General features: G+C 41.8%; 1 protein-coding gene across 1 annotated transcript in view; it reads left to right on the top strand.

Moving 5' to 3' along the window:
- Positions 1–21,991, top strand: part of LOC147904533 (putative serine/threonine-protein kinase At1g54610) — a 51,899-nt gene that overhangs the window by 8,133 nt on the left and 21,775 nt on the right. The window contains exons 2-4 of the mRNA XM_087387083.1: positions 2,558–2,842; positions 2,971–3,288; positions 21,452–21,679. Coding sequence (XP_087243209.1) covers positions 2,558–2,842; positions 2,971–3,288; positions 21,452–21,679 — 831 coding nt within the window. The remainder of the gene's footprint in view (positions 1–2,557; positions 2,843–2,970; positions 3,289–21,451; positions 21,680–21,991) is intronic.

Raw genomic sequence — 21,991 nt, 5'->3', positions numbered from 1 at the left:
GTATTAACATCTTCGGGAGGCCTCACGGGCCTATGAGACAAAGTACAATCAGCAGAATAACTCATACAAGCTGCCATGGGCTGAAGCAAAGGGCCCGCTGAGGCCCTGGCTGAGTGCTAAGCTAAGCTAATGATCTCATAAACTCAAATCTTGAAAAACACTCTTTGAGGCTTGCAAGAGACTCCAATAGGTAGTGCGAAAGCTCCGATTGGACGTATCCGGGAGTCCTGGTATCCCTGCGATAAGACACAAAGATGTCGCGTATCTGTAGCTGTGGAGCTGTCTCTCGTTGTGGTAGGGGGCGTGGTCTCTAGGATCTCTGTATACGGTGGGCGATATCCAGGGTGACACCTTGGGTTGGTAAGTCTTCTCTGAGTAGAGCAACGATGGGCTGGACCTCTATCGTGTGTGCTCTATGAGAGAGAGAGAGAGAGAGAGAGAGAGAGAGAGAGAGCCCTATCACCAGCAGGCTGAGAGAAAGAGAGAGAGATCCCTATCACCAGCTAGCCTGCATAGTTTTTTCAAGGGACCAACAAGAATGGTGATGATCCCACATGAAAGAACTTCTGGTACGTGTCGATGATATCATGGACATGGCGACATGGCATGTAGCCTTGGTCACAGGTTGGATTACAGAATTGACAGCTATCTGCAACTTGTAAGTGGTAAGGTTGAATCCTTCTCCTACCCCTTATATCATGCGGGATCTCTAGTGGACAATTGTTACCTCTTCTCCGAAGTAGCAAAGCTACGGAACTAACCAAAGTCAGGGAAGCTAGAAAGGAGGGGAAATGGGCTATCTAAAAAGAAGGGAGAGCAATTATGAGGGACTTCAAGCCTAAACCCAAAGACTGTCAGACTGAAACTGATGCGATTCAGTTTTAAATCATGTTGTTTTAGCCACATGATGCCAGCAGTAGAAACTAGATATAATATTGCAGTTGCTTCATGCAACTCTATCTAGGAAATTTTTAGTACTTTTTGGTCCCATAGATCTTTTAGGTCTTCCATGGACGTTAATGACTCTTCTTCTTGTCCTCCTCCCTATTTATTGTTGGAGTTTTTGTTCACATAATCCATTTAATTATTGTTCGGAAAACCTTTGATTGGGTTGGAAGTTATTAGCTTAATAAGCACTCAGTCAAAAAAGAAAAGAAAAGAAGAAGCACTCAGTCTACCCAGGAGATTCTGGAATCTTTTGAAAACCAGATGATAGCTTATGCTCGGGTACTGATGAGAACATACTTGTAGATTTGCTTACTAACTTATCTTTACTTTTCTTCTTCACTCTTTGCTAGTTTCATGTCTCTCTTAAACCCTCTTCTTCCATTTTTCTCTTTTCTTTCTCCTTCCTCCTCTGTCATCGTTCTTTTGTTCATCTCACAGAAAATTAGTTTTATAATCTAGTTTTGCAGTGCACTAAGTGCCTCCAAATTTATACCATAGCATACAAAGAAATGTTGAGCTTCAAAGGTTTGAATATGAATTATAACCTTTTTATTGACTTTATATCATATGACTAAGAATTCACAATATATTGGAATGTCTGGAACTTTATTCTATGTTGTTGGTCAAATGCTGTTCCACCTTGTATAATTCAAGGGAAAAGACTGGCTGAATGATCTATGAAATGGGCAAGCCCTTCAATCAGAAACAAAGAAGTGCATTCCAACAAAACAAAAAAAGAGGGGAACAGCTGGTAATTAAAGGAATTAGAACTGTAGAATTTTCTTTCATTCTGAGGACATCTTCCTGTAACAAAGACTAAGAAAGACTAAGGAAGATACCTGGTCCAAGATTAAGGAAATTTTCACACCCGGAGACCACTCCTAGGGGTGCTTCCTGAAACATGTGACTGCCGTCAGCCAGCAACTTCTTGTTGATTTTTAGGCACATAATTGTGAGGAGAAAAGGTCAACCTTGTGAACTGGGGACCACAGATTTCACTGTGAGCTGGAACATTTATCTAGAATCTCAAGCTCTGAGATATACTCAGCTAATTTTACTGAGATGTGACTATCTTTGCAATCTATGAATTTTTCAACAAGTTATTGAAAAATACACAATGAACTGAGCTCCCTCGTGCATTTATGGCTGGAGAGGACTGTAGCTTCCACATGGGTATTCTTTGTTCTTAGGAGTATGGCTAGTCCAAAAGTGTTGTGGAACATGCAGAGAATCAGTGCTTGTGATGCGATTTGCCGGTTTATGTGAACCCAGTGACATGTACCAATGTATGCAGCCTTTCCTTTCAGTGCTTTTGAAGAGTGAGCATCAATGTGCCCTTTATATGATCGATTCTAGAATGCAACTGCTGTATGTCTCTTTTCTGTGGTCCACCTTTGATCTTTGGGAGGCTGCATGTTGGTTTTTCTGTTTTGGCTGTTTGTCATATTTGGAAGTCTGGTTGTAGCTAGGAACTTTAAAACTAGCGATTGGGCCACTGCAGGACAAAGCAAATCGATTCTAGTCTAACTTGATTTGCTCTTAGTAAAAGATGCTTTTGCCAAAACAAGAAAACAAAGGTGCTGATTCCCAATTTTTTTTGCTTGGACAGATTGGGCAGGGTACATACAGTAATGTTTACAAGGCTCGTGATCTTGATTCAGGAAAGATCGTTGCACTCAAGAAAGTCCGTTTTGATAATCTTGAGCCAGAAAGCGTTAGGTTTATGGCGCGCGAGATACTTGTGTTGCGTAGGCTTGACCATCCTAATGTTGTGAAGCTAGAGGGCCTTGTAACATCACGGATGTCTTGCAGTCTGTATCTCATATTTGAATACATGGAGCATGACCTTGCAGGTCTTGCAGCTTGCCCTGGCATTGTGTTCACTGAACCACAGGTTCCGAAAATTTTCTTAATTGCTCATGCATTTATCTCATTGCTTCTGCAGTTTTTTATATTTTTGACTGGCCTTATTTTTTATGAGAGGCTTATCGAAGGAATAATCTTCAGCACATTTATGTGCAGGTGAAATGCTATTTACACCAGCTTCTTTCAGGACTTGATCATTGCCACAGCAGAGATGTCCTGCATCGGGATATAAAAGGCTCAAATCTTTTACTTGACAATGGTGGCATTTTAAAGATTGCCGATTTTGGTCTTGCCACAATTTTTCATCCAGATCAAAAGCAGCCTTTGACCAGTCGTGTCGTGACGCTTTGGTATCGTCCTCCAGAGCTTTTATTGGGCGCAACCGAGTATGGAGTCACTGTAGATCTTTGGAGTACTGGTTGCATTTTAGCAGAATTATTGGCAGGAAAGCCAATATTGCCTGGGAGAACAGAGGTAGTTTCTTGGTGCTGTTGCTTCCCCCTTCCAATATCTCCCTTGACTCTCCCCCTGCTTTCTTTTACTCCCTGTGTACATGCTATGACTGTATGTTGGTGCATTTTTGTCAATCTCTGTTGTCTATCTGGGTATACTGTGTTGCTTGCAGTAAATGTTTTAAACCTTTCTGGTGTTCTTGGAAACACTGAGTGCATCTGGTTCTATTGTTTTAATTCATTTAAAGTGTTGTATGTTTGCTCTTTATGCTCTTCAGTGACACCCAAAATAATGCAGAGCAAAAGTTATACTGGTTTCTGCTAGTCATGGTGGTTTATACTTTAAGAATGATGAAAAACAAAGATGCACATATGCTAACCATGGTTATGTACTGCAGCCAATTGATTTTCTCTGAGAATGCTGTTTATAACAACAATATATGTTTTTCAATCACAATCAGTTCCGCATTCTGCACTTTGGGCACCGTAGAACTCACTTCAAGTTCGGAAGAGATGCTCTGATGTGCCCTTGATGAGATTTTGTTGGACATCTATCTGGGGATTTATTTATTGACATGCCTTTCTTTCCTGTCCGAAGAAAGTTCCACTGTTTATATAAAAGCTGTACAGCTGACATGCAGATTTCTCGCTGTCAAAAATTCTCAGTCAGCTAATACTGTTGATTTATTCCATCTTTCAGTGGTTGGTATTGATTTTAAAAGCTATTGATAAGGGAATCTCAAAGTTTGCTTTGCAAATAGAAGAAAGTTTAGGAGTTCAAAATATCTTATCAGAATGGAAAGGGAAGATGTTGAAGAAAGTTGCTTTGAAACTAGAAGAAGTCCCTTATGTTAATTGCTCAAAACAAAGTAACCATCTTTCTAAAGAAGATGAAACTCTTCTTTGAAAATTCCATAGGAAATTTGTCATTTCTTATATGGACAAATGTTCCAATAACTTTGTTTTTATTTGCAAAAAGTTTTACTTAGAATGTCTTTTGAGAGAATTGAACTCGTCTGCCAAAACTTACACTGTTGCCTTAGTTTCTCAAAAGGATTTGATCTCAAAACACCATAGTTTTTGCAAGTCTTCAGGGATTTTTTGCAATCCAGTATCCCTTTTCTTTGTGTTGCTTGGAAGTTTCACAAAACTTCCAAAAAGCTAAGATTTATTACAGCTGCTTGTGAGACTACTTTGACGGATGTCTCTAAATGGCTAAGCTACTGCTTCAAAGCCATGTTGCCTAGTGTCCATGAACTTTGGAGGGACTTATTAAAAGAGGCAGATGTCCCCTCGCACTCAAGCTGGGTTTTGTAGGAGTGATTCTTGTTGTAAATTTTTTGAATTCCTCTCGAAGCATTCAGGAAAAAGAGTCTCCTATTCTCCTTCAAACCTATGGTTTTACTACGCTTTACACAAAGATCGAGCTAGAAGATTTGAAGTTTAGAATCAAAAAGCTAGTGGCTGGAGTTTTCAAGCTGAGATTTGACAAAGATAGATGCAAATGTTAGAAAAGAGAGTGTGAGAGCAAGAGAGCTGAACGTAGTGCTTGCAATAGAAGAAGTGACTAATACAAGAAGTGGGATGGGTTTTGTCTAAGTGACAAAACCTTATCCTTCACTAACCGTAGTTAGTGAACTAACTGTGGTTAGGGGGAGAAACCTCTAAAGGAGGGAAAAACGCCCCTAACCTACTTATTACATTACATTGGTCACTGCTAAATTATAATAATAATTTCAACACGCCCCTGCAGTGCCAATGTCATGTACAAGGAAATGATCAATCACTAAAAGGAGATAAGTTCAGGGCACTGCGAAATGCCTCAAACTTTTCATGTGGAAGTGCTTTGGTGAAGATGTCTACAACATTGTCATGTGTTGACACATAGATCATACTGATCTCTCTTGCATGGAACTTCTCTTTGACATAGTGATAGTGAACCTCAATGTGCTTCATGCGAGCATGAAACACATGATTCTTTGCCACCGCTATAGCACTCTATCAGTGAGAATCGGAGAAGGACCCTCCAATGAAAGATGAAGATCAGCAAATAAACGACGCAGCCAAACACATTCAACTGTCGCTATGAAAGCTGCCCTGTACTCAGCTTCACATGAGGAGGTAGCCACTGTAGACTATTTCTTGCTCAACCAAGAAATGCAAGCATGTCCTAGAAAGAAACAATTCCCATTGGTGGATTGCCTAGTACCATAGTCTCCAGCCCAATTTGAGTCACGGTAAGCATGCATGTGCAAGTCACCCCCCCTAGGAAACATCAAGCCAAAAGACTTTGTACCTTGCAAGTAACGGAAGATGCGTTTTACAGCCTGCCAATGCATAATCTTTGGGCTGTGCATATACCTGCTCATGTGAGAAACTGAAAATTGAATATCAGGTCGTGTATTGCAGAGATAAATGAGGCATCCAATAGCCTGACTATAGAGTGTGACTTCAATTGATTCACCCGTATCATGCATTGTAAGCTTCAGCCCCGGCTCCATGGGAGAGAAATCGTATGCTGGATTCCAACATAAGCACTCCTCCAAGGATTGCACCTCTTCTTCTTCACAAAGTCATCACTGTCATCCCCAACATAAAGGTGCGGCCACTGACAAGAAGAAGAACTCCAGCACAAAAGAACTTTGTACCATCTGTACAAGCGACCATAGATGGTTCGATTGTCCCAAGCGACCAAAGCAAAATTCCAATATGGAACCTAGCACTTCCCAAACAGAATATGCTACCCCAGCACAAGACAAGAAAGGAAAAGCTGTTCGAATGGCAAATACCATCCACATGAGCCTTGTCAGCAACCCCGAACCTTCCCTGGCCACTCAAGTACTTTGTGTCCAAGGATCGATTCGTGGAACAACGGTCACTATCCTCATCGACAATGGTTGCTCTCATAACTTCCTAGCTAGTTCTATGGTCGACAAACTTCGGTTGACCACCCGTCCTAGTCCCATGGACTATCAGATTGAACTCGCAAATGGAACTACCTTCTTGTGCAACACCAGGATCAAAAACTTATGTTTTCGCATCCAACATTATACGGACAAGTTGAACTTCGACATCATGCCTCTTTCGGCTCCTCATCAGGAAGAGTACCTGCATAAGCTGATTCAACTGAATGAGCTCCCCCCATGTGCCTTATTGCACTACGAGTTCTGCCAGGCAATGGAGCTTCAAGCCTACTCTCCCTGAGAGTCTGAAGCAACCAATGCGGGACTGTTTTGGCTGCATTTATCTCTTGAATTTCTTGCCTGACAACTTCATCAACACCCTAAGGTTGTACCAATCCAGCTAGGGGCTGAAGCTGTACTTGTGGAGCTGGCGGAGGTTGCTGTAAATTCTGAGTTTTAGCGGGGGAACCAAATGCTATAGGAAGCATCCCCTCAAACACATCATCTGAAGAGGCCGGAATTTGAAATTCAGCATTTGTATGTGCAGAATTTTCAGAGAATATGACATCTCTACTAACAAAAATCTTGCATGTAGTAGGATTGTAGAGACGATAGCCTTTGCTTTGTGAACTATATCCCACAAAAATGCATTTTAGTGCCTTATCTGACAACTTGTGTCTGAACTCCATAGGCACGTGGGCATAATGCTACACAACCAAAAACTCTGAAATGGTCCACTGAAGGCTTTCTCCCATGCCATGCCTCATAGGGAGTGATTGTCTTCAAAGCCTTTGTAGGAGCCCGATGTTGGAAAGGTCACCTCCCCATCTGTAAGCCCCCAAATGAGGAGTGTGTGGGGGAGGGTCTGCAAACCCTAATTTTGCAGCAACCCTAACCCAAAAATTTAGGGCTTTTCTATCGTGTGTCTTCCTTTGGACCTAGGGCAGGATGTGCCCAAGAGAGAAGAAAGAGAGGGGGCTGCCACATGGGCAGCACCTCACAGGATTGCGACCTGCAGATGGCGTCAGCATGGCAAGCCATATGGCGATGGTAGTGGGCAGGTGAAGGGCCTGCAACAGACCCTGATGATGGCGTGGTACAGGCGGGTCAGGACAGCAGGATGTACAGGGAAGTACGGCACAGGACACGTGGCTGAGAAGAGCCTGGCAGAGGGCAGAACCAGCAGGCCTGGTGGAGCAGCAAATTGGAGCTGTCAGTGGGCAGTAGGCATGCCTTATATAGGCTGGGCCCCTGCCTTGATTGGAGGGCCAAAGGCCCTAGAAGTGTGGGGCAAAAGGCCCCGGTTTTGGAGCCCTTAAAGGGCTGGTTGGGCTGAGCGAACCAGGTTGGTTGGGCCAGCCAACCTGGTCTGTCCAGTCGGCCAGATTGGGACAGACTGGTCGGTATTTTTGCCATGCCTTGGGGCCTATAAATGCAGAGGCTCTTGCCTCATTTCAGCATCCAGCAAGTCAGCAGACAGAGGAGCAGCAGGAGCAGCAGAAGCCTGATCTTTGGGCCTACATCCAGGAGGCAAAGCAGGGCCAGAGTGGCTGCAGACTGAGCTCACTTGGGGCTGAGCCTAGGCTGTCAACTAGGGCAGCAAGGTGTTGAGATCTTTGGACGGGAAGTCTACTTACGCTCGAGGTGGAGCACGCAGGCTCAAGTCTAGAGATAGCCAGCAGATAGGAGAAGGACCTTGTGGTAAGATCAGAGGACCACATCATTGGTGGGACTTCGGATCTGTGTCTTTTGGATTGTGTTCATAGTTGTGGACGGAAATATATATTTTGGTGGTTTCTCTATCTGGTTGGTTCATTGTCTATTGATGAGTCTGCACATCTATTTTATGCACATTAAGTAAAGAAGTTTGTGATTCCACACCCCACACCGCACGGTGTGAGCTCCTGGGCATTACTAACACCCTCTGTTGGGTCATTTCTAACACCCGATTTAAAATATAGTTGGCACACAGGAGGCCTTCCAGCCAAAACCTGTGAGGCAACTTCTTACTTGTGAGCATGCATCTATCCATTTCCATGGCGGTGCGATTCTTCCGCTCAGCTTTGCCATTCCGTTGAGGTGTAAGCCTCACTGTAAGCTGATGCATAATGTCTTTTTATTTCAGAAATGTCTCAAATTCATGAGACATATATTTCCCCCCTCGATCTGTGCGAAGTGTCTGCACCTTGAGTCCTGTCTCATTCTCAACCATAGCCACAAAGTGTTTGAAATGGATAAACACTTCTGATTTTGCCTTGAGACCATAGACCCAAGTGTAGTTGGTAAAGTCATCTATGAATGTAACAAAATAGAGATAACCCCCAAAAGCAGGTGTCCTCATGGGATCGCAAACATTACTGTGAATAAGCTGCAATTTTCTTGTAGCTTTCACTGCACCATCCTTCTTGAAGGGAAGAATGCATTTTGCCAAGAATGCAACCTTCACATGCATTAGGAGGAGGCGACTCCAAAGGAGGTAATGCATCAACCATATCATGCCTCTGAAGTGTCATTAAGCTGCCATAGCTCATGTTCCCATCCTGGCATGCCATAACTCCGCATTCTGCATCGCAGCTGTGAGAGTGCTAACTGATAATGCAAGATGGGATCTTTTTTCATATAGATCAAGCTGAAAAAGACCCCGATACAAAGTGTCAGACAACCTCAAAGCATATTCATTTTCTTTGTCTCTGACTGCACACTTGTCATCATCAAAAACAACTTGAAATCCTCCTCTATTGAGTGAGGACACTGAAAGCAAATTCTTCTTTATACCTGGCACATAGAGTACATCTGAAATTCTGAAATCTGTGCCATCAGTGGATGTGAGAATAATGTCTCCCACTCCACACACTGAATAAGAAGAATTATTTGCACAAGTTACCTTCTTCTTGGTGGGTGAAGAATGCAGAGTTACAAACAGATTTTTCTTGGAAGTGATGTGCTTTGAAGCACCACTATCAAAATACCAAGTATGTAGTGTCTCATCAACATTGAAAGAGCATTCATCCTTTGAAGGATCGTTACTGCAAGTCAAAAAAGCATATGGGTCATCATGATTAGTGGCTGTAGTATCTGAACTACCCATTGAAAAATCTGGCTCTTCAACCAAGTTGGCTGCAACATCTCCTCCATCATGGCAATGTGGACCTGATGCATCTGATACAGCCATACCGGAATCCCTTTTCTTTTCTTTGGCTATGCGCTTCTTGCACTCTCCAATATAATGACCTGGCTTATTGCAGTAACGACAGATGCCCTTCTTTTTCTGCTTGTTTGTATCACCCTGTGCCTTATAAGAAGGCTGTCCAGAATCAGCTTTATGCTGCTGTGTGCGCTGATGCGCATGTGGCTTTTGTTGCCCTTTATCCTTGGGCTTGAACTTAGAGAGCATAGCATGCTCGCCAGCCCGGGTTGCCATATTTCTGCATGTTTTTTCCTTCTGCAACAGAAGTCCTACCAACTCGTGAAAGGAGAGAGAGGATTGCTGCCCCCCTCTCAAATGACAAATTCAGCGAGGTGTGGAAACCGAGATAGGACTCAGGAAGAGAGTTCAGAGTGGTGGAGATCATCTCTGAATCCGGAATGACTTCATCAATGTTAAGCAATTGTTCCCTGAGATCCTGAAGCTTTGTGAGGTGAGAATTCATGGAATCTCCCTCCTCCATATGTGTATGGGAAAGTTCTTGCTTCAGAAAGGAAACCCTGGCATTGTTCCTTGCTGCAAACATACTCTCAAGTATTACCCAAGCTGCCATAGATGTCTTGCATGGCCGAATATGAGGTATAATGAACCTCTTGACAGAAAGAGAAATTACTGAAAGAGCTTGTGCATCTCTAGAGTCCCATCTTTTCTGCTCTGCTATGGGAGCTCCTGGAGCGGCTGCTCCAATCACCTGTGCTGTATTTGTACCTCTACCCCTGCGTCCAATTGTAGGAGTGACAGGTATAGGTGTTGCATCTGGTCTTTCTTCATCTCCATTGACATAATCCCAAAGATTTCTGCCAACCAAGATATTGCGAACCATGAAACTCCACAAGGAGTAGTTGGTGCCATCCAACTTATCCTCTTGTGTGAGAACCCCGAACACCTCATTTGAGTTGTTCTGAGCCATTTTCACCAGATAATTTCAGAAAAAATACAGCAAACGGACCAGGTGAAATCCCTTCCTAGGATATAAAATGCACAAGTAAAATCTGCAAAGAATAATATGCTCACAGTGACAAATACTGTCACAGCCTGTGAAAGGCTGAAATTGCACCACACTGCTCTGCTCAATGCCCCAAAAATCTGCAAATAGAATCTGCAAAAAGTGGCAAAAGTCTGCAATTTGACTCGTACTGAGTCCAAAACTGTTTGCAAACTTCCAAAATGCCCTTTTACCTGCAAAATTGCAACCCAAATGCAAAAACCCCAATTTCCTGTGGGAAATTGCATACAAAAGAGGGCAAATGATTTGAAAGCCCCAAATGTTGCACAAATTGAACTCTGCTTGCAAAAATCCCAAATTTCACTGCAAAATTGCAGTGTAATTGCGAAAGCCCCAATTTCTTGCCAGAATTGCGAGAAATTGCATCCAAAACAATGGCTCATTGCACAAATGCACCTGTGTGCATATGCAAACAAAAGAGCCCCAAAATGTACTTATAGTACAGAGCTGCAACCTCAAAGAAGTACCTTGAAGTCGGGAACAAAAGTATACAGACAACTGCACGAAAAGCTGTACGGATGCTAGTGTACGGACGGCTGTGTATGGATTCCTATGTACGGATTCTTGTGTACGGACTTATGGTCCTCCTTTCTGTACGGGCAATCGGCGCAGATCTGTACGGAACAAGTAGTACGGCGCAGGTACGGCAGATGTACAGACTAGCTGTGAAGGTATGGCTGTACGGAATAGTTTGTACGACTTGTACGGACAGCAGCGTAGGAGCAACGTACAGACGACGAGCTGCAGTACGGAAGTTTGTACGTTGTACGACGACTATACGGTGCAGGATAGTACGGCTGTACGGACGGGATCTACGAGCAGGAGCTTGGAGCAAGGAGAGCTTGCGGGCAAGGAGCAGGGAGCAGGGCAGGGAACTCGGAGCAGGGTCTTGCTGCTCTGATACCAAATGTTGTGTGAGAGCAAGAGAGCTGAACGTAGTGCTTGCAATAGAAGAAGTGACTAATACAAGAAGTGGGATGGGTTTTGTCTAAGTGACAAAACCTTATCCTTCACTAACTGTAGTTAGTGAACTAATTGTGGTTAGGAAGAAAAACCTCTAAAGGAGGAAAAAGTGCCTCTAACCTACGTATTACATTACATTGGTCACCGCTAAATTATAATAGTAATTCTAATAGCAAAGTGTTAAAAGTTCAGAAAACAGCTTTATGTTTTGACTTTTTTTCGCTAAATAATAACGATCATGACATCGATTCTAAAGAGAAAGATACACAAAGGTAGTAAGTGTTGACGATGTTTGCTCTTGGATAGATTTTCTTTTAGATAATCTTTACATCACAAACAATAGGTGATTCTTTGTTTCAAAAAATTATAGGAATCCCCATGGGTACTATTTGTGCTGTCTTTTCAGCAAACTTTTATCTTTTCACTTATGAATTTGAGTTTATGCAACCTCTCATTTCTATCAATACCTGCCCTATCATTTTAAATAAGCTTAGCCAAGTTAGGCGTTTTATAGGCCCAAGAGACTCCTCCGGTCTTTAGAAACCCAGTATAGCTGCTTATGCTTGGGCATTGATGATCTTACGCTCTCAATCCTTTACTCAGTTCACAGATCAAATTCACAATCCATCACGGGGCAGGCACACACAATTTCCTCCTAGCCAACCTCGGTGGTAGCAAAACCTCTAGAATAGTCAACAACGTGAAGGCTTAAGCTTGCAAATTCCACCAAGCCCCAAAATTCCCTAGATGGATCTGGTATGCCACATGTCTACATTTGAGGGCATCTCCTCAATGCATCATTTACCCCTCTCTTGGGATAACATTGCAATCATTTGCCCCTTGGCACATTTAATGCATTTAGACCCCTTAGCCTTAGATCCATCTAGTCTTGTGCCATGTCACCCTCACCAAGGACCTTGACCTTAATTTCTTATTGATCATTTACGTGAAGCCCAAACAAATATAATACAAACATTGATCCTTTAAAGGAAAATGTCGACTGAACCTTCCGAGGTCATGCTGCCTCAACTTGAGCGTAACATTCCTTCCCTCTTCTGGGATCAGCGTTCTCGATGATAAAAGTCTGGGAACACTCTCCGTAACTCGTATACGGATTTCCAGGTAGCTTCTGATAGAGGTAAACCATGCCATGCAACCAACACCGTGGGTATCTTCCGATTGCATACTTGCATTGTTCCTCGGTCCAGGATTCTTGTTGGTTTGCGTCCTGCATTATCCTCTATCTCCTAAAACAAAATAACACCCTCGATTATTGAGTCACATGTATGCAAAAATTTCTTTAAGCGAGAAACATGAAACACTAGGTGCATCTTACAACCCTGTGGTAATTCTAATTTATAGGCTACCTTGCCTATTCTTTTTAGAATTAACCATGGCCCACAATATCGGGGTGATAACTTAGCAAACTCTCCTGCAGTCAAAGACTTGGAGTGCGAAGGAACTCTGAGAAAAACTTTTTCTCCTTTCTTAAATTCTCTAACGGATCTGTTTTCATCCACATACGCCTTAGCTCTATCCATAGCCTGGCGGATGTTAGCTCTCGTAAGTGCTAGCATCTCCCGCATCTGAACCACAAAATTCGTGGCACTAGGTACTTTCTGAGGTACTCCAACTGTAGTTGGATTTGCTGATCTATAACCATAGTTTAGCTCAAACGGACTGATCCTGTAGAGGAATGTTTTCTATCATTATAGGCAAATTCTAACAATAGCAACCACTTGTCCCACATATGTTGCCTCAATGAAACATGCTCTAAGCATATCCTCTAAGATTTGGTTGATTCTTTCTGTTTGACCATCCGTTTCTGGATGATCCCCACTACTCATTCCCAACTTAGTCCTTAGTGTCTTAAACACTGCAGTCTAAAAATGACTGGTAAATTTGACATCCCTTTCTGACACTATGGATTTGGGTAATCCATGCAAACGAAATATATGTTTAATAAACAAATCGGCCACTTGCGGGGCACTAACAGACTCTCTAGTTGGAATGAAGTGAGCCGTCTTTATAAGATGATCAACTACCACAAGGATAGAATCATATCCACCTTGTGTCGTACGCAGAGCTACAATAAAGTCGATGGAAATGCTCTCCCACCTACCTAGTGGTATTTCCAAAGGTTGTAAAAGTTCGGGTGGTTTCACTCGCTTTGCCTTACTTACCTGACACGAAAAACAATGTGTCACATATTCATGAATATGTTTTTTTCATCTTTGGCTAAAAGAAATCTCGCTTCACGAGATCATATGTTTTCTGGACTCCTGGATGTCCCACACATGGACTATCATGGCATTGTTGAATGACTCTCTGCCTGAGATCATTCTAATTAGGTCCTACTACCTTGCCATTTCTTTTTAGCATACCATCTCTTATGGTATATCTTGCATAAGTTTGGTCTTTTCTGGATGCCAGGTCATGCTTTTCCCCGGGTTTGAATACATGAGCCTTAGGCCAAAGGCTTTGGACGAACTCGTCCATCTTTTGAGTTTCTCTTATCTCGGTTATTAGAGCACTTTCTAGTACCGTGAAACTCATATTATGCATAATGCGTAACAACGCATCAGCAACTTTATTATCCTTCTTTCTTCGGTACCAAATCGTCAAGTTAAACTCCTGCATGAGTTTTGCCCACCTAGCTTGGCGGCCTCTCAAGTCAGGTTATTTACAAAAATGTTTTAGAGTATCATGATCAACATCAACATAAAACTCCGACCCATACAAATAATGTCTCCATGTTTTTAGAGCATGGACAACAGCATACAACTCTAATTCATGAGTTGGCCAATTTCGTTGAGAGGGAGAAAGCTTCTTGCTTTCAAAGGCAGGAAAACTACCGCAATGCCACTTGCATCGGTTTTAAGGGAAAATGGTTTCTGGGGATCAACTATTTTTAATACCGGTCCTGAGACCACAACTTGTTTTATGGTGTTAAAACTCTCATGTTGATTCTATCCCCATATAAAAGGTACTTTATCTGAGGTCAGATTAGTCAATAACGATACTATTTCGGAATATCCTTTGATATGCCTTAGATAAAATTGGATAAATCCCAAGAATGATCGCAGGCAGTCAAACTCTGAGGGATAGGCCAAGTTAGTATCGCAGCCACTTTCTTTGGATCCATTTCTACCATCTCAGGAGTAATAATGAATCCTAAATATTCAAGTCTTACCATACACAGTACAGTTTTCTTTTTATTTACATAAAGACTGGCTTTCCTCAAAGTATTGAACACTATTCTTAAGTGTTCGTGATGCTCAACAATACTTTTATTGAACACATGAATATCGTCAATAAAATGTACTACAAACTTGTCGATATACGGATGTAGTAAATCGTTCATAAGCATGACGAATGTAGCTGGAGCATTGGTAAGTCCAAACGGCATTACCAAAAACTCATAATGTTCAAACCTGCTTCTAGAAGCGGTTTTATGCACATCCTCAGCTCTAATACGGATCTGATGGTAGCCACTTTTAAGATTTATCTTAAATTACGGCCCCATGTAACGCATCTAGCAAATCATCGATCCCAGCCATCGGATACTTGTGCTTAATAGTGATATTATTCAATGCTCTGTAATCTATACAGAGGCGAAAAGTATCATCTTTCTTTTTTTTAAATATCATTGGCGAAGCAAAAGGTGAGAAATTGGGTTGAATCTGTCCCAGCTTGAGGTATATTTCCAGTTGTCTTCGTACCTCCGCTTCTTCGGTAAAACTTAACCTATAGGGAGGTCTATTTACAGGTTCTGTCCCCGGGATTAGTTCAATTTTATGCTGAACATTCTGCTCTGGAGGTAACCTATAAGGTAACTCATCCCCAAAAAGAATCAAAGAACTCCTCTGCTATTTGATCAGCCAGCTTGGCCATCTCTCCATTTTGGGTAACATAAGTGCTAGCCGAAGAACCATCAGTCGGCTCTACCAATGCTGTACAAAGAAACAAAAACTCTTCTTGAGCTTTTCAAACTTCCATTATGGAAACTAACAGTCTTTGAGGTATATCTTTTTTACCTTGTAAGACATACAACACATCATTCATCTTGAATTGATAAATGTGCTTTTTTCAATCTATGGTTGGATTCTTCCTAGAATGCCAAGCCTTATCCAGGGCTATGTCAGCGTGAGTAAGCTTTGTCATTTCAAAAGCAAGCTTCTCAGCATAGTCATGAATTCGAAGTTCCAACTGAACCCTTTGGTCCCATACTTCAGTTGAACTTTCGTCTGCCATTCTGACTATATACGCATAGTCAGATGGGCTAGTCTTTAATTTCAGCCTCTTTACAAGCTTGGAGGTTGACGCAGAGTCAAACAACACAATGACGTCATGATTAGCTAATTGCCCCTTCATCTTAATTAACTCCGTATCTTAAAGGCTGTATATCCCGTTGCTACGGGCTTTGACAGGACATTATTAGGTGCACTAGTTACTAGCTTAGCAACAGACACACATAACAAAACATGTATTGACCTTTGAGAAGATCCCGCTAGCTGAATCTGCAACTGATCTGCTCTGGGACTTCCCTCCATTTCCACGTCGCATTCTGAGATCACCATCTCAGCCATCCGATGATCCTTGTTTCGTGGACAATCTTTCCACTGATGAGGCTGAAGGCATCCAAAACACAAGCCTTCTCTCCTCGCTTTTTCTCTTTGCTTTGGGTTCAAAGAAGACTTCGACCAAGCCTGGGCTGCCATTGGTGTTACTTTTCTTTTCATTCCAATGGTGGTACTTGGTTTAGGAGTCTCAATTGGCTTCGCTCGCTTGGCTTGACCACTAGACTGTGAGGCACTCCCTTTGCTAATTCACTTCTTCTTAAACCCAGTTTTCTTCGGGTACCCATACCGAGTCCCAACCTGCACAAACCCACTTGGTTTTGTTCCCTTTGGCATCCTCATAGTTCAGGGCTATGGCAATTGCTTCATCTAGCGTGTTCGCATACTTAGCCCGAACTTCCATCTTGATCTGATCATTCAGTTCAAAGATAAAATCTTTTACCAGGATTGACTGAGGTAGAGGTTCATAAACTTTCATTACACTTTCTCCGAACTAATCAGTGTATTCCGCCACTGATAAATTTCTCTGACGAAGGTTTCGATACTGATCCCAAGTTCGGGATGCTTCGTCTTGAGGTGAGAAGTGTTTTCTAAACTCTTTTTTAAACTCCTCCCAAGTAGTGGATGCCACTCCATCTTTCTGTTGTTTTATCCACCACCGATCCGTTGCCTCATTTCACGGATTTTCTTCATATCATTCCTGATTTCACAAATAGCGAAAGCCTCTTCCCATTTGTGTAATCAGGTCTCTATGATATCGGAACTACAGTTAGACATCCGACCAGAATACTTTTCTAGCCTATAATTGGCAATATTAGGTACCTTAGCCCTCCTAGGCTCGACTGTATGAACACTGGATTCAGGCTCCATTGGAGCTTTACCTTTCTCTTCACAAGATGGTCTAGCAGACATACTATGAACCATTTTCCTGAGCTCATATTGCCCTACATTTGCTTGTAACTGTTGCGCTGTTAAAAGGCATAGAAAGCTCCCTGGTCATATTTCTGTTGCATGAAGAGATCAATTTGTCCATGTGCTACTCCCAATCTGTATTTATAATCTGTCCTGCAACCACCCTAGAAATAGCAATGATGCCTAGACCACGAACATGCGGGACTGCCTACCCCTTCCCACGAGCTCACGACCAAGCGCAGTGCCTCTCCAAATCCCAGTTACGTTCCTAGTCCAGCCAGTCACAACGCCATCTTGTGGAGTGCATGTTATGTGCAATAGTGGAACGATTGTTTTTTTTTTCTCAAGGTCCAAAGGCCTTAGATGACGTGGCCTCCGTCAATACAAAGTTCAGACGGTCGCCTCTCGCTCCCGGGATCTCCTTCACCCAATCTCTGTGAGTATCTGCATCAGCAAATCCACCAATTTATCTATTCTGTTGCTGACGTAGAATACCTTTGAAAAATCAGAATCGCCCGTTGACTTCGTCATCTCTGCGCTACCGCAATATCATGCTGAACTTCGATGCATCACAGGTATTTGCTGAACTTCGACGCATTACAAGTATTGGCTGAACTTCGCCCAATATATTAGTTGAAAGAAAGAAGCTCAGTTCGGCTCCAAAGTTGGGTTGACGTGTATCGGACTTGCGGCTTAACAATCGTCGTAGTATTGGATATCCCAAACAAATGTAAAATGCTTCAAAACACAAATAGGCCAAAGGGCATGCTATCGGGTTTGATGCTGTGTATTATTAAATGCAATAACCTTTGGCATGCTTATGAGCCATATAGTAAGCAAGTGCATGGAAAAAGAAACAATTCAAAATTGGAACAACTCTTTGATTACCACATTTGCTTGGCCTCTTCCTCTGAATCTCAGTCGGGGACATATCAAACCTGTTCTGGATGCTACATGTAAAGTAACCATGTCGTAGCAGCAAACACAACGCCCAGTTCTACGCACTTAGACGACCATCCGCTCCTTAAAGATCCTTTGGGATACTTTTGTGACCTTAGCACAGAGCCGTAGTTGTTTCACGCTCCAAAAATGCTCCGTGATAAACGTAATTAAAGGCGACACCAAGGTGGTCAATTTGATGGCGAAGAGGACGAACCTATGCAACTGAATTCTCTTTCCTAGATTGTATCCACTGCGCTCTACTACCAAAATCTTATGCTCTGAATCCTTTACTCAGTTCACAGATCAAATTCACAATCCATCACGGGGCAGGCACACACAATTTCCTCCCAGCTAACCTCGGTGGTAGCAAAACCTCTAGAATAGTCAACAACGTGAAGGCTCAAGCTTGCAAATTCCACCAAGCCCCAAAATTCCCTAGATAGATCTAATATGCCACATGTCTACATTTGAGGGCATCTCCTCAATGCATCATTTACCCCTCTCTTGGGATAACATTGCAATCATTTGCCCCTTGGCACATTTAATGCATTTAGACCCCTTAGCCTTAGATCCACCTAGTCTTGTGCCATGTCACCCTCACCAAGGACCTTGACCTTAATTCCTTTTTGATCATTTACGTGAAGCCCAAACAAATATAATACAAACATTGATCCTTTAAAGGAAAATGTCGACTGACCCTTCCGAGGTCATGTTGCCTCAACTTGAGCGTAACAGATGACGACATAAGTGTTGCTTTGCTTGCTAAGTATGCCTTCCTTTTGTTTTTCATAAACGTTTTTGTTTACCTCTTTTTTCTTCTCTTTCATTTTCCCTTTTGTTTTCTATGTAGATTTTTGGTCTTTAGAATAACAAAATTTGTATGATTGGACTTATTCTAATCTTACAAAGGTATAAAGTTTTATAGATGATTTATTTGTACAAGATGTTCTTGACTTTAAGACTTTATGTACAAAGACGCTTGTGCTTTTGGAGAAGGAATCTATCCTCATGACTCTTGTGAACTGAACTGGACTTCAAGAGGGGATTCTTGTGTTTTCTTAGATCTTAGAATTTCTCAATCTACCGTAGGATTAGAGGTTGAACAACCTGAATATAGTGGTTTACACATTATAAAAATGCCTCACATTGACTCAAAACATTTCTGATTTAGCAAAATATGGAGTCATTTCTTCCCAATTACATAGATTTTCCAGCCTTTGTACAACCAAGGAGTGTTTTTTCACTTAATGTAGTAATTTGATCACTTTACTAATATACAAGAGGTATAATCCAATAAAAATAATGAAAAAAGTACGCACAATCTTAGATATGGAGTCTTTTATCTATGTTGTATCGGCCTTAGGCATGTTTAGAATGATTGAACATAAGCTGAAAACAAAAAGCGGGGAGCTGCCTATTTTTCTTTTAGTTTCAAAAGAAAGTTTGATTGAGTGTGCATGTGCTTTCTAAGTTAGGAATGTAATTTTGCATCTTTGTAGGAAGCGGTACATAAGTGTAAGGGGTCCATGTAGTTTTTTATGTTTTAAATGAGAGAGAGAGAGAGAGAGAGAGAGAGAGAGAGAGAGAGAGAGAGAGATTTATTCCTGTTTTTTGGAAGATTTTGTCTCTTGTTTGCTTACTTATTTTTGCTTAATCACCTTCTTCCTTTCTTCTTTATTTCTTGTTTTCTTTCTCTTTTGTTTATTTGACGTATTTTAGTAAGCACTAGGTTTGCCCAAGTGACTCCAAGGGTCTTTAGAAACCCAGTATAGTTGCTTATGCTTTGGCACTGATGACGACATAAGTGTTGCTTTGCTTGCTAAGAAAGTTTTTGTTATCTCTTTCATCTTCTCTTTTATTTTCTATGTAGATTTTTGGACTTTAGAACAACACTAATCCTAAATTTGTATGATTGGATATATTCTAGTCTTACAAAGGTATATATATGATTCTTCATATACTTCAAAGGGGGGGAAGTTGAACCTCTTTTTTTGGCATTATACAAGGCTATGGAAGTGTAATTCTAGCGAATCTAATAATCTTTGTCAACGTCCTGAGTTTTCCGCTGACACCTCTCTTGGATGAAGATAACGTCCACTACTTTAAAGTAAGTCTACTATTGTTTTTGTTCATTGGCATGCTAAAGAGTCTTCCCTTCACCTCTGAAGAAGTGATAGAAATTTAGCATGCTGGTGTGTTTAGTTGTGTGACTATTGTACAAATCTTTATACATGTGGCCTGCACCTGTACTTTGGGTGCATAGGGATGTTTGTAGCATGTATGTGCGTAGATTTGTATGTGTAAGAGCATATGTTTATACTATGTCTACACCCACTGTTGGGCGTTGATGATGTTCAGTGGGGATGCCATAGTAGCTAGTCCTTGCTATGCTTGATGGAGTTTATGGTTTTCACCTTATGATTGACTATAATGAGATTGAAATTGCACTATGTGTTGTATCTTTAGAGGATGAGTTTGGGCTTCCTGGATTCATCTAGATATATGTTGTAGCATGTAGTCTGTGCTGCATGATCAAGAGTGAAAGCATTTTGTCATTTGTGATTCTAAGTCTGGTTGTAAGCATATGACTTCAATTGATATATCCCGTGCTGGATGCCTATGAAAGTGTCTTGGTGCTACTCAAGGGGGGCTAAGCTGAGCCTTTAAAACCGTCTGCTCGACTGTGGCTAATCTGGGCCTTAACCTTGCACTGTGTTAAAAGAAAAGACTTGACGTGACTCACTAGCTATTTTCATAAATCTTGTAGAGCTTCGTAGTGTACAGATGTGTTTTGGCCATAAGCTTCTACCCAACAGGATCAAATGAAAGCCTATTTGGGTGAGAGGACATTGCCCACCAAGCGTATTTGTAGACTGTTAGTAGTATCAGAAAATAGGGAGCTGCTGGTATTGCGATAATTCTTTCTATCTTAAATGGTGCGTTGCCCTATCAGCTAGATTTAGATGCTTGTTTGGGAGAGACTAAGATGAAATCATTTAGACTTCACAAGCAGTTGTAGCTTGAATGAAGAGATTTTGGACTACTTTTTGATTAGCCTTCTCCTTTAGTGCTAGCCTTCATCATAGCTCAGTCTGCCCTTCACCTCCGGAGTGCCGACCGAAACTCAGTACGAAGACTTTGTATGAATGGATGCTCAAGTATGTGTGGGTGTGTGGATTTGTATGTGTGAGAGCATGTTTTTATACTATGGTCAACCCCAATTGTTGGGCGCTGATGACGTCAGTGGGGATGTCATAGTAGCTAGTTCCTGATATGTGTGATGGAGTTCATGGTTTTCAACCTTGTGAGTGACTATCATGAGATTGAAACTGCACTATGTTGTGTTTTTAGAGGATAAGTTTGGGAATGTTCTTGGATTCATCTAGGTATATAGATGCTTGCTTGACAACAAGGGAAGACTTTCTCCCAGGGTTCACACAATGCAAAATATATCTTGTGCAACAGGGGAAGACTTTCTCCCAGGGTTCACACAATGCAAAATATATCTTGCACACTGTCTCTCTTGTGCACACCAGTGTTACTGAAGTAGACACATACATCTAGATGAGTACACAGCCATGTAGACAAGCAGTCCATGCATGTTTTTGAACTTTGATGCAAGGCTTTTTTCACACTTGTGTAACCCTAATAAACTAATTTGGCCATGTGCTCAGGTTGAGCAGTTGCACAAGATTTTTAAATTGTGTGGGTCACCTTCAGAGGACTATTGGAAGAAATCAAAGCTGCCTCATGCAACTATATTCAAGCCTCAGCAACCATACAAGCGTTGTATTGAAGAGACTTTCAAAGATTTTCCAGCTTCGTCTTTGTCTCTTCTTGACAAACTTTTGGCCATTGAACCGGCTGATCGAGGAACTGCAGCTTCAGCGTTAACGAGCGAGGTAACGCCTAATTTAGAGTTCATGTTCACTCTCTAGCATCGATATTCTTTCTGATTGCTTTAGTTGGATTGTGAATAACTGGAGTCGGGACAACAATCATAGGGATAGTTTTCGTTTGTTCCTCTGTGCTATCTGGCTAAGTCTGCAAGACAGCTTTGACGTCACTCTTCTCTTGATCTATGGGAGCTTGTTCTAGGATACGGCTAGATTACTTTTAGCCTGATGGCTTTGCAAAGCTTCAAGGTAGAATGGAATCTGATTTTCTATGCTGGTGGTGCATGCACTGCCACCAGTTATAAAGATCTCGATGAA

Source organism: Dipteris shenzhenensis, chromosome 2 (assembly GCF_047967505.1).
Source record: "Dipteris shenzhenensis isolate YYH24624 ecotype China chromosome 2, Dip_SZ_1.0, whole genome shotgun sequence".
NCBI classification, from domain to species: domain Eukaryota; kingdom Viridiplantae; phylum Streptophyta; class Polypodiopsida; order Gleicheniales; family Dipteridaceae; genus Dipteris; species Dipteris shenzhenensis.
The sequence above is the reverse complement of the archived record's forward strand: the minus strand, read 5'-3'. Positions and strand labels throughout refer to the sequence as shown.